This window comes from Cyprinodon tularosa, unplaced genomic scaffold, assembly GCF_016077235.1.
Source record: "Cyprinodon tularosa strain WSP-4 unplaced genomic scaffold, ASM1607723v1 ctg221, whole genome shotgun sequence".
Taxonomy (NCBI): domain Eukaryota; kingdom Metazoa; phylum Chordata; class Actinopteri; order Cyprinodontiformes; family Cyprinodontidae; genus Cyprinodon; species Cyprinodon tularosa.
Genome location: NW_024038824.1, coordinates 870119 through 886133, shown reverse-complemented (window position 1 = coordinate 886133; position 16015 = coordinate 870119). Strand labels below are relative to the sequence as shown.

General features: G+C 38.8%; 1 protein-coding gene across 5 annotated transcripts in view; it reads right to left on the bottom strand.

The window, feature by feature from the left end:
- efr3a (EFR3 homolog A (S. cerevisiae)) overlaps nt 1-16015 on the bottom strand; it is a 105433-nt gene that overhangs the window by 31269 nt on the left and 58149 nt on the right. For all 5 annotated transcript variants that reach the window (XM_038286169.1, XM_038286167.1, XM_038286168.1 and 2 more), the window contains one exon: nt 10545-10685. In XM_038286169.1, the coding sequence (XP_038142097.1) occupies nt 10545-10685 (141 nt within the window). The remainder of the gene's footprint in view (nt 1-10544; nt 10686-16015) is intronic.

Here is a 16015-nt window from a genome sequence, read left to right as displayed (position 1 = left end):
TTTGGATGCATCTTGTTACCGAGACGAATAGGTACAGTGACCAAACAAACCAAACTCCAACAAGAGCAAAGATGGCAAAGTGGTCACCCGTGACTGTGACGGAGACAAAGACATTTATTGGGCTGTGTATGGGCATGGGACTTCTTGTGTTGCCAGTATGAAGAGATTATTGGCGACAGAGTAAACCTCTCTTCAGGACGCAGTTCCCCCAAAATATGTCCCGGGACAGATTTGTGGCCATCTGGAGGTAAGTTGTATTGCAATTCATAACACAGACATATGCATTATTATGCATAATAATACTGTTAATAAGTAATCATCAGTTAGGTATTTATGTAATGTTTGTTCTTTATTTTAAAAACGTTTTATATTGCACATTCTCAATGAAGACATGATCACATATGGAAAAAATAAAAGGTTGAATTTTTTTTTTCTTTTTGATTACTGCTTTTAACTTTTTTTTTTTGGAAGAATTTCAAAGATAAAATATATTTTGAGTTCTATCTGCTACAGAAGCTGAGATATCAATAATTTACTAGGCGTTGACACAGTTGCTGAATTTACAGAAAAACTTCAGGTTTTAGGGGTATTTTTTAAAATCGGCCATAGGTTTTTAAGGTGTTTTTTCCAGGCGTTTTAGGCCTAAATGGGTTAAGGACAGTATGTAAAAAGCTTAACAATCTAAAGGAACCAGCTCCTGCAGCCTTCCCCCCTTCCCATCTACTTTGGTTAACTACAGTTAGAATAGATAGCCGTGTTGGTGTTTTTATTTGAAATAAGCTTTCTGATTCAACTGCCAATCGTTAAAGGTTTCACTAAATGCTAATGCTCACTACAGACCGAACAAGTCGCTTCTTGCTGAAGCTAATTGCTAAATCGTGAACTAACCCTCTCTTTGTTTCAGTTGACCCGACCAGAACCAGAACCCCTGGGGCCAGCTAGGCTAACGAGTCTTTCATCATAGTTTAATGCATTCTAGGTCATTATTCATTTTCCTCCATAAACTGAATGAAACTTCACTATTTTGACTGCAGTTAACATCTCTGTGTCAGGGTTTATTAGACATTTTATCTGCTGCTATTATAAAGGACACTTTTAAATGTAAAATTTCAAACATTGCAGACTTTGAACGGACTCTTAAACCCCTCTTCCCCTTTTATTTATTTTGTTTTGCTTATTTAGTTTGCTTTGATTCACTCTTCATCTGAATGAACAGAGAAACATTTATTTGGTTGGTGATTAATAACCATAGCCTAAACAAATAAATTGGTGAAAGACAACTGGATTCTTAACAGCTGGATTCAGGAGTCTTACCCTTTTAGGAAAGGGGCTAAAACCCTGGTCAGTAGGAAAATTACAGTTACAATCATACAACTGATAATAAATGAGCAGCTTTACCCTTGATTTATTAACTAACTTCCAGTTCTAGTTATTTAATATATTCTTAATCTTCTGGTAAGCTAAATAGCACAATATATACATATAAATAAATAAAGTGACCTTCGTTTGTGTGAAGCAACCAGATTTTGCCTTCATATGTGCCAGCAGCAGCAGCAGCATAGACACACTGTGCTGCTGCTGCTGCCACACAGCTTTTATCATCTGTATAACCCATCAGCCGAATCTTCAGAAAGCTTTCAGGCAGGTTGTTTTTAACACCACAGGACAGTTTCCACTTCTTATCACAGCTGCTGTTTTCAATTATTTTGGGACTTTAAGGTTAACGCTTTAGGGAGGAGTCAGAGAGAACCAGAGGGTCATGGAGAATATTTCAACCATCCGTTTTTTTAACCCTCACACACACACGAAAAAACAAAAAAAAAAACACCATCATCAGACGGCGCCATCTGATGCTGCGCTTCTTTCAGCCTCCTAATAATTCACACAGGCGGAACATCAGCATAGCGCTCCAAGTCTCTACTGAGGCATAGGCTTTGTTAAACTGAGGAGGAACTACCTGAACTAATGAGGCTTTATGTCAGTCAAAACTGGAGCATCGACTCCTTCAGTCTGATGGATGCGATGAACGGTTTCACTATTAAAAAAGATGAATAAATATAAATCCTGAACAAGAACATTCTAGATAAAGGTGTCTGCAAACATCAGCTTCCTCCTGTTATCCCTGGTAAATGTTTGGTTCATGCCTGGTGACTGATTAATGAGAAATAACAGGGTGGCCAACAACTGTGAGAAACAGAATTAGAAAATGCTGAGTCACCGATTGCTATGGTCATTCCTACCTTGCCCAGGGAGCAGGGGGAAGCCACCGCATGCACTTTATAAGCCTTATACGGGCGATCGCTGTGTGATAACAGAGTCGTATTTTCATGTTTTTAAAAGTGTTGGTGGAATGAACCTCTGCTGGATACTTATACATCTTTAATTCATCCATAATGCTTCATGCATCAGATCTAACAGTTTAAAAAAGATCTAGCATTCAAAGCTCTACAAGAAAAATAATGAACTGAATGGTAAAAGGACTGGATTAGAGCTGATGCCATTTGAAAGAAAATTATAGGTTGTGGATCAAAGCGAAAACAGGAACACATTAAATGTTAAAGGGTAAGCTATACTTAAATCAATCGATATCTAAATGTAGTTTTTGTCACATCATCTTAAGATATGTGTTAGAACATTCTGATATAAATCCTGAAGCAGAGCTTAAAACAAGATTAAAGATGCATATTTGAAGCATTGAGACCAAATCCAGTTTCTGATCTCTGGTTTTCCTAAAGTTTTGACCCGTCGATGATGATCTCTCTGTAGACATGATTTGAGAGGAGATAAAAGCAGCCTTTAAAAATAAAAACTTTTATCACTTTTCAGTCCTGGAATGTCATTAAAGACTAAGGTTAGGGGAGTTCATTCACATTTAAGAATCCTTAGAATAAAGATGGGTAGGGGGTGCTAACTTTTCCTCAGTAAAAAATACTTTACTGATTAAATGTCTAAGATAAAACATAAAAATTTAAATATTCAGTCATAAAAACAAAGAAGCTTATTTATGCAACCTAAGTTCGTCACTAGATTGAACATAGTCTTCCCACATCAACAACAAAGAGTGCCGTCAGCGCCGCACAACTTGAAGGAATGTTGGACCAGTTTATCGACAGATCAGTTGATGGTTCAGTCCGGTTTGATCAAGCTGAAGCTCAGGTCACCATCAGATTTCCTCCGATGTCTCTGATCAGAGTTTGATAATTACTATCAGAGATGATCAGCTAGCATGTAGTGCTGAGGCGTCTCCCAATTCTGTGGGAAACTGAACTTAGTACAAATGTTAGCCGCTCTAGGTAACACATTATGAGGCATCTCTCTTCCTCTTATAAAACGGCAGAGATGTTAAATATCACAAAACTTCCTCAGAACAAAAGTTTTCAGAGGGAAACACTTTCTGACTGGCTAGACGTCGCATTTAACAGGCTGTGTCCTTGTCTTCACTCTGGGAACCCTTCAAACCCATGGATATTGGCTGATAACATTCTGAACAGACAAGATCAGTCTTAAAATCACACAAGGCAGGGATATCTCAGATCATCTTAAGAGACATCATTTTAATCAAGATCGACTCAAAAATCAGCACGACTATCATGCTGTGTGAGCCATGGTGTTTCAAGCCGAACGGCCAATTGTTGGAGCGCAATTCTACCTGGTTCAAAGCAGCCATGTTGCTTTGTTAGTGCACAGCTGCCTCCAAGGCTGCAGATGGCTCAGTAAAGCATAAGGCCATATATGAACAGTGACTCCTAAGGATGCAAAGATGCTTAGAAGAAAGGAGAAAGAAAAGAGTCAAGGAAAGGAATTTTGTGCAAGAGCCAATTTTAAAAATGAGCTTTTTGGAGAGCACAAGTGCATACAAGTTCTACTACTTTGATTAAAATTAATGTCAGTCTGTGCTGGCCAACCACAAAATGCTTCAAAAATTGCGAAAGAAATCATTTGAGAAGAAGGTCTGTGATCAAAGTTTTGTTATTGCTTGTGTTCTGTTCTTTTTATACATCATCTTTCTTACTTTATTAAAGGAAAATACAAATATTTAACTAATCACTTAATGTGTTTGTGTGTAGCACTTTCTATAAACTTGTTTTCATATTGCTTTGGTGCTCTAATAGTGTGAATCCTTTAAAGTTTATCACTATTGCTGGTATTGTTAGTATCGTCAGTGGAGGTTGTGGAGTTAATTGGATTGCTCAAAGATGACCCTGCACATTTTGAGTATGTTTGGCTCAACCTGCTGCTGTGAAGCAGGATTCTCCGCTATGAACATAATCAAAAATAAATATAGATCCAGGCTCAGAATGAGCATCTTGATATGTTTGTTATAATGGCTTTGTCGCCATTCAAACCAGGTTTAAAGCCTTGCAGGGCAGCCAAAGCCCACTTCTCTCATTAAGCCATAAAAAAAACGGACAGTTCAGGTGTTTTATTAAAAAAAAGTGAACAAGGAAATTGTCTTAATACCAAACTGAATGATTGCTGTTCTCTACTGAAAAAAAATCCTTTAGATTTTAAAATGGAAATATATTCTATTTTTTTTTTTATTATTTAAAAACATAGAATACAAGAATAACATGGATGAATAAAAAACTCAATCTATTGCAGTTTTAAATTCTGTTTAAAGTAACTAATTATAATAACGAATGTCTCCAGATCTTTACTGATTGCTGATTTTTACTGTTTACCCCTGGCATAGAACTTGGAATCCTGAGGTTCTGAGTTCAAGCCCCACTCCCACAGACTGCCACTGTGGCTCTCTGAGCAAAGACCCTTAACCCCATACTGCTCCCCTGACGCCCCACAATGGCAGCCCACTGCTCCCCAAGGGGATGGGTTAAATGCAAAGGTAAATTTCTCCAATGTGAAATCATTAAAGTTCAGTTATTTTTAATCATTTATTTAAACGACGTGGTAATAAATTTCTTTTAGTCAAATTAGTTGAAAGTATCTAATTTATCCTAGGAGCTATAGGAGCTATTTTTAAATAACATGTTTGTTTAGTATAGAGACGGAGAGAGGCCTGAGGTTGCTTCAACCATCATCTTGTAGCTGCAGTGATGAAAGATGTCAGATGCAGCTCAGCTGGCGGCTGATTGATTGATCACAGTGCTGGTTCACGGTCTCTAATCGGAGCAGAACATCACTGCTGTCTGACAAGGCGGACCTTTTCTGCTTTCTTTTTAATAATATCTCAGCAAACTGAGGAAAAACCAGTGATGTTACTGTTAGATTTGACCCTTTGAAATCAGCATTTTAACCTTAAGGAAGGTAAGAAGGCTATAAAGCTCTGAAACTCTAAAAATCAGGTATTAGAACAAGGAAAAAGACTAGAGGCGAAAAAAGATGAAGCAGCAAAAGGGGAGGAATAAAAGAAAGGGGGGAGAAAAGGAAGAGAGCTGTATAGAGGATTGAAAAGATGCTTGTATGAGAACGGTTCATGATAATGACGTCAATCCAAACCCCCAAAACACTCCTCTTTCCCGTTAACCCCAATCCTGTCTATTTATAGTCTGAAATGCTTCCCCATCCTCCTCCTGCTGCCTGCAGGAGATATGCAGGAGGACAAACTGGTTTTACCCTCAGACACGCAGGCGGAGGAACGGCAGCTGTTTAATGGAGAGAAAAATTAAAGGCTGGGCTGCAGAAATGGAAACACTCTGCGCCGTTCGGCTGCTTTGAGGCCGTTAGTATTCTCCACCAGGCTTCAGCCATGAATACATTTAATATTCACAGAATGTTTCAGCACACAGGCATGCATCACGCTCTAATCTGAGTGTGGGGTCTGCTGGGAATGCACAACAGAAAATGTGTGAAAAAGAACCAGCAATGCGTTAACTATCAGAGACACTTAAAGAAAACCTTTTAGAAAAAAGTTTACACGAAGCCACTGGGGAAGAGCTTCTCCAACTTCACATCAGGGTATTCCACAACTGAGGTCTTTGGTACCAAGCTACAGCCAATCGACTTCCAGGGGCCAGGTATGCATTGCATTGTGGGATGTGGAGGAGTAAAAAGACTTCAGCATCTGTCTAAAACTGGACCCTGAACTGACGTATAGGATCACCTCACTGTTCTCTCAGTGATACCCAGGAAATAATACGATACTCTATACTATTTTCAATACTATGGGGATAAAAAAAGCCAAATAATTAAAATGGAAAATATATGTATATTTCTTAAGAAGAATTCTCCGTTTTTAATCTCAACATGCATTTTCAACAAAATTATAGATTCTAAAAGTTGAATAATTGCTGAAAGATTAAAAATCATATTTTAAGGTTAATTGAGGTGCTATTCTTTTAATTTGAAAGTAATCTAGAAATCGAAAACTAACAATAGCCAAAAATATAAACACAACATTTAGTATCCAGACCATTTCAAAGTATTATTGTATTTGGATACCATGTTAGAATATCAATACTTTTAATAAGCCTACTATTGGCTTTTAAATAATTGTTATTTGAAATAAATCAAACAGTTGAAAGCCTCCTTTATGAAGGAGACAAAGGTTGAAGGTCAGACTACAAACAAGTACTAGATCTCAATCATATAGAAAGCATTTGACCTAAAAGGTTTGGAAACTGTCTACCTTTCTTTCACTGAGAGGAATCACCAAAAACCTTTTTTTCCGGACAAAATCTATTTAGTTTAAATACTGTTGAGCAAGAAAAAACCCTGAAAACAATAAATGGTTATTTTGTTTTTCTTGTTTTTCATGGGAACAAAACTGATGTTCCCCACCCCCAGTATTATTTTGGTTGGAGCAAAAAAGGTTGGATCAGAAGTACCTTAATGGTCCAATTAGTAAGGAAAGTGAATTGTAGGTCAAGCTGACTTCTCCTCTGCCAAACTGTGGTGGAACCTAAATTAAACTCCACCAAAAGCAAACCAATCTCTTTCTTCTCCACATTCATTCATTCTGAATTCCTTTTAACTCTGGATTTGCACAACAATTCGATTTTATTATCTTGTTTTGACAAGTGTTAATTTGTTTCCAGTATCTTGTTTTTTGGGTCATAATTAATGTCTGATGACAAGGTTTTGATAGAAGCAGACAGTTGAGTCAACCCAAACCCCTCATTACTGCAGATGGAGCTCTCTTCCTTCCATCCATCTCAGGCTTCATGATCCTATCACTATTTAACAAGACACTGAAACTGATTGACCTGAGGAAAAAAATCTCTAACTTGAAGATAAACATACTTTAGAAAACAAACCCTCCCTTGTATTTGTAATGTTGTATCAGAATATTCCTACAAGCTTCATTATGCTTACAACAATAAAACCCCAAAAACTAGACCTCAGCAGATTCTTTGATTGTCCCAGAAGATTAAATTCCCTGGTTAAAATATTTTTGAGGCAGAAATGCCAGAAGAATGTGATCTGATATTTTATCCAACTCTGGGTATCAGTACCTCAGTAGCTCTGGCTGGCCTGTAGGGGGCGCAGCATGCCAAGGAGAAGATGTATGAAGCCAGATGTAAGAGTGAACCTGTGGCCTGGGCTCAGACACTTACAGTAATAAAGTGTTAGTGTGAGAATAACACACTGCTGTAGTCTGTAAGGGCTGAACGGTGTGTGTGTGTGTGTGTGTGTGTGGGGGGGTGTGTGTGTGCAGACCTCCTACATCAAGCATCACACCTCGGATGAAAACTGACTGGGTGACAACAGAATGGATGAGAGACGTCAGGAGGTGAAACAAAGGCCTGCAGGAAGCAAATTAATGACCAATTTGCTGCTCCATCCGCTGGTTTATTTGAAGCACTTTAAATCTTTGACAGAATACCAACTAAAGCCCCTAAAAACCTCCCAGTACGACTCAGCTTTGCCGACAAATCCAACATGCATCTAAATGATCTATACATCTGCTTATTGAACTTCATATTCTCCGTATTATCCTTTTTTACAGTCTTCAATTTTCTTTTTATTTTCTTTTTCTTGAGCAGTTTTCATATTGTAATATGATTAAACTCTTTTAAAAGTAAATCCTGTTACTATTTTGTAGTTTTCCGGAAACACGCTTAGAGAAAATTGTTCATATTCTAAGAGCAAATTGACATTTCATCTAAACCAACATTTTACTTTTTAATCTTTCAATTGGGAGGGAAAAACTGGTTTGTTTAGTTTATTAAAACCTGCCAAGGTGTTATAACACTGATTTCAAAGAAGTATAAAAAAAAATAAAAATAAATACCAGTTTCCTATAAAGAATGATGACATCTTATCTTTCTAGAGTGTTCTAAAAGACATGTATGATCAGCCTAATGTGGAATAGACATAATTTGGCCTTTGCCATTTATTATTAAATACATTTATCAAACTTTTTTTTATAATTGGAAATGGGTGATAGAATTAGAAGATAAAGGACATATTTTTCTTATTTTAAAACACATCGCTGCTCTGAAGGAGGTGCCATTTTCCAGACAAAGACATTCACTCACGTCAGCAGAGACGGTTAAATTAATTGTCTGGTTTGAAACAAAGAGTGACGTCTGAACAACTGGAAGCTGAAAAGAAGAGGAAAGAGGGAGGGAAGAACCAACAGTACCATAAGAGATGTAGAGGAGCTAAGGTGGAGAGTTCTGTAATGAATGTATGAATAGACAGATGAAAATAATCCAAATCCACAGAACTGAGCCTCAGTAACAGAACAAGCAAGAAGGTCTCTGTCTCCTGTGGGATTATACATTTCATTTTTTTATAACGACCCAAAGCTAAAACAGTAGCATTTTTAAAGGGTAAAATAAATGAAGAAAAGTGGGCAGAAAAAGAAATGAGTCAATGTTTCCCAAGTAGCTGTCAAGTCGTTACAACACTAATATAAAATTGAATGTAATGGCAGCGTTAAAAGGCTCACTCCTTGACATATTTAAGAAAAACGTGTCAATCCACAAAACATGAACATGGAAATATTCAATAGAGGCAAAGAAGAGCAACAGGGAGTTTTCTTTTTGGCAAAAAATCATATAATTGACACATAATTTGGGTTTCCTGACTGAAAATATGATTTTCTTAATCATTTACCAGAATGTCTTTTTAAATTCCCCCACAGTTTTGATGTCTTTGATTTGTTGAGTGAAAGCAGCAGCAGGGGTGATTCATTAAATAACTGATCATCATCAATGTGACTATTTCTATCCAAAGCAGATGTTCGGGCAGTTTGCTGCTCAGTAGTACACAGAGATGACCACCCAACGCTAAGCTGGAAGGACGTCAGCAATGACCTTAAAGATGCAGCTGCTGCGGTCCATTGATCTGGGAAGGGTTATAAGGTCGTCATTCTACAGGGAGAAGGCGTCTGCAGAGGCGGAAAACGCCTAAGATAGCTGCCAATCTTCTCAGGAGCAGACAAATCTGTAGATTCCTTTCAAGGTCCAATACGTACAGTGTTGGTAAAGGTTAAGGTTCATTTGAGGATAATCAGAAAACCTTTAACTGAAGGGAAGTGCTTTACTCTCCCAACCAGGTCCTAAAGGCATTTCTGAAAGAAGCTCTTCTGGAGCAGGTGAGACCAAATTAGCTGTGTTTGGCTGTAGTTGGTGACAAATAAGGTGGCATATAAACCTTGTACAGTATCACAATGGTAAAGGAGGGATTACGGTCCGGGCTCATTCTGAAGCAACAAGTTCTGATTATCTTACAGTCATTAATTTCTCTGAATAACATCAATGTTCCAGAGGAAAACATTAGGTTGTCTGTCCAACAGCTGAAGCGGAGATCATTAGGACAATCATCCAAAGCACAACTAATCTACAGCAGAATGGCTGAAGAAGAAAAAACAAGTGGTGCAATGTCTTAGTTTGTGTCTGCGTAAGAGCTTTGGGGCTTGTTATATTTTAGCTGAAGACTACAATAGCAGCATAGAGTGAATTAACCGAGACGTTTGCTCCTGAGAAGTTTGGCGGTAGGGCTGGAACAGTTAATCGGATTAATCGCGATTCATTTATTAATTATTGAAATAATCATCAACTAATTTACAAATGGATTAATCATTAACTAGAGACTAGAGACTCTAAAATACGCCTCTAGCTGACAGAGCAACCCACTTAGAGCAGTGAATATACCAAAATTATAAAAAAAAAAAAACATTTTGCATTAAAAATAAATTTTTCATCTTCGTGAATATGTTCTTTCCAGAAGTCTTTAAGTGGAAAAGTTTCAGTTTCACCTGGTTTAATTTCGTAACAGGAATTTGTCTTCAAGGAATATTTGGCTACCCGATTATTAATCAAGCAATCGAAAAAATATTAGACAGATTACTCGATTTGCAAAGTAATCGTTAGTCGCCCTAGTTGGCAGCTTACTGCTATGCTGTATTGAGGCTTTTGCGGAGCTGTATAGAACCAAATGACAGAAAATGTTATTAACTGAAGTAGATATGGGGAAAAAAGGGTTCTGATTAAAAATGACTGCTGAATATTTTTTTCATTGAATGGACATCCAGAAACACCGGACATGAAAATTCCAGCGTGGCTGCCTTTCTTACTAACAAGCTTCAGCTAAAAATATTCATCCCATGTAGTATTAGCTGGTGGTAGGGTACTCACACCAACACAGGTCTGACAGCATTCTTCATGTTGCCATATGCTGCCCGGCCCAGCAGCTCCCTGAAACAGTTTTCAGCCAACACCGCTGGGTTCTCCTCACCATCCTGACCTGTCCCCGATGGGGTGCTGGGATGTCCTGCCCTGTGAGAGTGAAAGCAAATATGACTTCAGTATGAGGAAAAACCCAGCAGAAAAAAAGGCAATCGAAGCAGGGAAATAGTCTTGTTAGTATAACAATTTCACTGAATAAAGTTAAAATGTCTGAGAAAGACAGAATCATGTAGCAACAACCTGCATTGGGACCAGAATCAATACTTAATAACGCAGAGAGAGAAGCTGTGAGGAGAATGAGAGACTGCAGAGAGGAGGATGAAGAAAAGGAAAACCTCCAGGATATCAAAAAGAAGGGATGGAAGAGAGGCCGCTGTTCTGTCAGATCTGTAAATAAATTAGCCTACTTGACTTTTGGTATGCTTTTCTGGTAAGTTTGTGTGTTTACCTTCAACTACAACTTTTTGGTTATCATATCACGCATAAATAAGGTAACCTAGTGGACCTCCTTCCACTTGACAGAAGAGAGAGAAGATACAAAAAGCCTGAAAAAATTCAGGGGAGCTGAAAAAAAAAGAAAATTAAATAAAGGTATTAAGCAGTCTAATAAGAAACGTGCGAGTTAATATATTAAGTAAAGGTAAAATTCAGCAAAATGGGATGTTAAAGCTAAAAAATGATGACCCAACCACCAATCGGAAACAATCTCCTTCCATGACCAAAGAACCATCTTTGTAACAGGACCAGAATGCTGTGAAGTCTGACAGAAAGGTCAAAGTTCAGCTCATTTGTAGGTGGATGTTCAAAGCTGAGGTGTTAAAATCTAAGGTGTGCGATTGCCAGAGTTCACATCACTTCTAGGATCGTCATCATTAGTGTCCTCTGGAGGAAACAGCAGCTCAAACTCAGGATGCTGCCTCTGCACAATGGCCGAGGCCACCAGGAGTCTGAACTCTCAGCACCAAACAAAACTCAAGCTCTATTTTATAAATACTTTTTCCCAGCTTTCATTTTTCAAGACCTGCTTGTGGCAGATCTAATGTTGGCAAATAAAAACATCTATTATAAAACTTTAACATGAAAACATAACATTGCTGGTGTTCTACTGACTCCAAAAACTAGGATGTGATCGGTCCCTCTGCCATCTGAAAAATCGATTTCTTAAAGAATAACGATTGTATATGGGAAAAAAAGTTGAAACGACATTATTCTGTGCTGTTTAATGGCACAGCGGTACTATTTAACACACTTGGTTTATTGCAGCAGCCTATCTGATGATGTCAGAGTTTTAATTTTATGCCAGTATTTGGGTTATCAGGGCTATGACCTAGAGCCAGATATAATATTGTGGCCCAAAATATTGTGATCAAATCTGAAGGCCATATTGCATACTCCATAAAGTGGGTCCAACTCGGTAAAATAAGCTCACCATAAGGCGCTACTGTAGTGAAAAAGGGAAACTTTTGGTAAAGATTGCATCAGATTAGCACTGAAAGTGGTTTGTAGACGCATCAAAACAGAAGCACAGCTAGACGCACTTTTATTGGGAAAGTAAAAGAAGGACAGAGGAGGAAAGACTAGTGGTTCTTGTTGGTCCTCTGTGCTAGAATGAAATGAGCCCACATTTGTTGAGCCCATTGAATGATTCCAGGTTTGGCAGCAGCCAAGCAGACAGAGGAAAACAGAACGAAAATAGGGACAAATACAAAAAAAAAAAATAATGTAATGTAGACTGACTACTTAGTGATAACTGTTTATAAACACACAGTAAAAGGCTCAGTGTTTAATACAAACTGATACGCTATAAGAAAAAACTTAGAGTCCAATAAGCTAGAAGCAAATAGTTGAAAACGTCAAACACTGCTGGTTTTTGGAAAATACATCTTTAAGATGTTATATGTGGAAAAACTCTGTATTCCGTGGGTATAAAGACACAAGAATACTTTTATGTCAAACGTTTACTCTGAATAAAGAGTCATCAGTTTCCATTTATCAGGTAAGTGGTCCAGTAGTCCTTAATGATCCTTTCTCCACATATGCTGATGATCTTCAAAGCCTCCAGTAATTTCTAGGTGTACCCTGGGTTTTCGTCCCAGTGAGACACATCTCATAGACTTCTGAAGAAAACCATCCAGATCAAGCAGCCAAACCAACATAAATCCTATAACAGTCAGCAGCCCTAATGCCAAATCAAAGACCCTCTGGTTAAATATGTCACCAGTTCCCCAAGTAGGGCTGGGTACCGAACTTCGGTACTTTTATGGTACCGACCGAAATGCTTCGGTTCTACAGAGTATCGAAACATGCCTCGTCTTTCGGTACCAAGTTTCGGTGATTGGCTGGAACACTTAAGGTGATTGCGTCATCCAGGAAAAATACACAGGTGGTCACGCCTACAGCCAGGGTTCATGTGTATCTTTTGTGAACTGGTTGCAGCGTCGCGGAACCCCTTTAAAATGCCCCCCAGGTCAAAAGTGCGGCTTCACTTTATTAAGACTGATGCTAATAGTGCACAATGCAATACATCGTGCACGGAAATAATTTAAGAGCAGAAAGTCGCTCTGTGTTTGACTGCAAGAAGAGCGGACCGCAGCCAGCGCGACCATCCTCCTCTCAGCAGCCCGTGGGCAGAGCAAAGCCAGAGCGGAGTGAATCATGCTGCTTTCAAACTGGACGCAGCAAGAGCAGCAAAATCTCGTCTGCTGCTTCATTTTTGCTGCTTGTACCAGCTTCTGACGCGCTGCTGAAGAAGCTTTGCTGCTCTGGCTGCGCGGTCGCAAAGTGGGTCAGACGCGCGTTGGGCGGAGCTACTCTATCCTTTATTTGCCTTGCAGCTATATTTGCTGTGATCAGTGGGAATAAAGTAGTTTTATTATGTTTTTAAGTGGGAAAATCCACCTGAAAACGTAATCAGTGCAGTCAGTTCATCCTGCCTTCAATATTTCTGTCGGAGCCGCTCAGACCCCCCCCATACCAGCGGTGCGCTGTCAGTAGGATCCCATTCAACGGGCTTGTTTGTCAGACATGGTAATTTTTCTAAAGGAAAACTGCTAAGTAAAAAGGTCCTCACAATGTAACAGTGAATATTAGACACTGAATTATTTATTTTTTTATGTAAGAGGAAAAATGTAAATGGAAAAACAGAGCTTAAAATAAAACTCAAGATTTGTACTTTTTTATGTTGTGTAATTTTCTTTTTTTTCGAATTGATATTATAAAACTGGTATCGAAAAAAGTATCGTTCAGGAACCGGTATCGAAGTGAAGGTATCGGTATTGGTACCGGAACCGAAATTTTTTTAACAATACCCAGCCCTATCCCCAAGGCATACCGGGCAACTGGAACGACAATGAAGGGAACCATTTTCAGTTGCTAATATCCGGGATTTTGACATCTCACAATGTCCATACCTATTTACCATAGGTATGACTTACAAATGACTACAGCTGAAGTTCTGGTTTGTCTATATTGTCTAGAATTCCCCAGTTCAATCAGAGTACTGCATAAAAACAAGAAGCACAGGCTGGGTTAGCGCCTGGACGTTTCAGTGAGGAGAAGTTCTAGGAACTCAGTGAAACAAGGTCTCAGGGAGCAGGTAATCTTTCCTATTAGGAAGGGTTTGGCAGTTAAAGTTCCCAAGGGCGGTATCCTGCAACTTTTAGATCTATCCTTGGTCCTGAAACAATTGGCAGTTACCTCCTCAGTAAAGTCCGTTCCCCCAGAGTGAGTCCTCTCAATTATCTAATTACTTGATATAGGTGTGTTGCAGCATAGGCACATCTAAAAGTTGCAGGATACCAGCCTTTAGGAACTGGAATTGGCCACCCCTGTTGTAAAGGAATAAGGGGGAATCACCTGATATTAGGCCTGAGAGGAACTCATCAGCCAAAGCCTGGTGCTCAATCCTTGGAACCTGATGCTTGACGACATTCAGCCAAAAAAACACTACAGGAGATGCTCCCTAGACCAACAGGGGTGGTGGGGGTCAGGGAGCAGAGGTCTGTACTGGGTGCCAAGTGATTGCAAAATGAACCTCAGTGTCTTGATTAGGGTAACTATAAATCAAATACTAATTAGTATAATTTCCTGCTTCTGTTTTCCAGATTGAGTCAGAATAATTGGTCAAAAGCAGTCCGAAGAATTGCATTTTTTCTGTTTTCCAAGCCTCTCGTACAGATTGTCTCAGTGAGCCGCCTTGTTGATCACTGAGCACCAAACAAAGACGACAAAGAAAATCCTGCAAGTAGTTCCAGTCTTTACGGGCCCTTATTTCCGCCTTCATCCTTACAGCAGCTGAAGGCATTTGTTACTTTGATAAAACAACGTAAAGGTAAATCACTTCCCCAGTAGAGAGCCCGGTCACATATGGACTCCAGGCAGCTGCGTCTCAAGAGGGAAACACAGCAATTACTGTCAGCCCACACAAGCAGTTCATGGGAAATTAAATGCTTATTGCTTGTTAGAAGTGTGGAAATGATAGACAAATATGAAACCCCCTGCTGTAATTGAAGGTGGATTGTCGTGGTTTAATAAAGTAGTAAAATTAAGCTTTCTTCTATGTTTTGGCTTCTGGGTAAGAAGTGTTAAAAATGGTGTAAAACAGAAAATAAATTATAGTCTGAATTTATTTATCAAATGACAGATGTGACACATGATGCAAGAAGGAAAGAAAGATCTAACAGGAAAGCTGGACTTTAACTCTTATTGCTTTTGCATCTAGAATAAATTAATCTTAACCAACTTTTTCAATTTTGAATCATCTTAAAACTAAATGGATCCAATTTATGCAATCTTTAAAGGGACGTTGTGTGACAAATTTGCCTTTTTACTTGCAAAATTGAAGAAATGCTTAAAAAAATTCACCTTTTATGGAAATCTAAAAACATCACATCAGAAACCAAACTGATCTCATAGCTTAGAACTAGTAGTTAAAAACTCATAGGGGGCAGGGCAGGCGTTGGGAGAGGCCATGTTTCCTCGCCAATTTTGATCGGAGTAGCCGAAAGGGGAAAACACTTCTCTTGCTACATATTTTACTCATATATGGAAACTTGCAGTAGCTCTGTAGCACTGTAGCTCATTCTGCCTGCCACTTTATGTTCCAGTGGAAGAACATTCATGCTATTTTTCAGAGAGGCAAGAGAAATAACCAAAAAGAGAAAAATAATAACGAGCCTAACATCAGCACAGCTTTTACAATGCAGAGACAACTTATGACAGGGCAGGGCTTCAAAATGGAAACGGGGTACCAGGCTTTAACTGGACAGGTAAATCAACTAAATAAAAACATTGGTCCATCCAAATTCTGCTTATCAGGGGCAGGGTCTTATTCGTTTGACCTTCCCAAAAGACCTCATCATGGAGGTGTCAAGGAGTAACGTTGAGAAGCAGCGGCTCTACTCAGACTCACTCGTCGACAG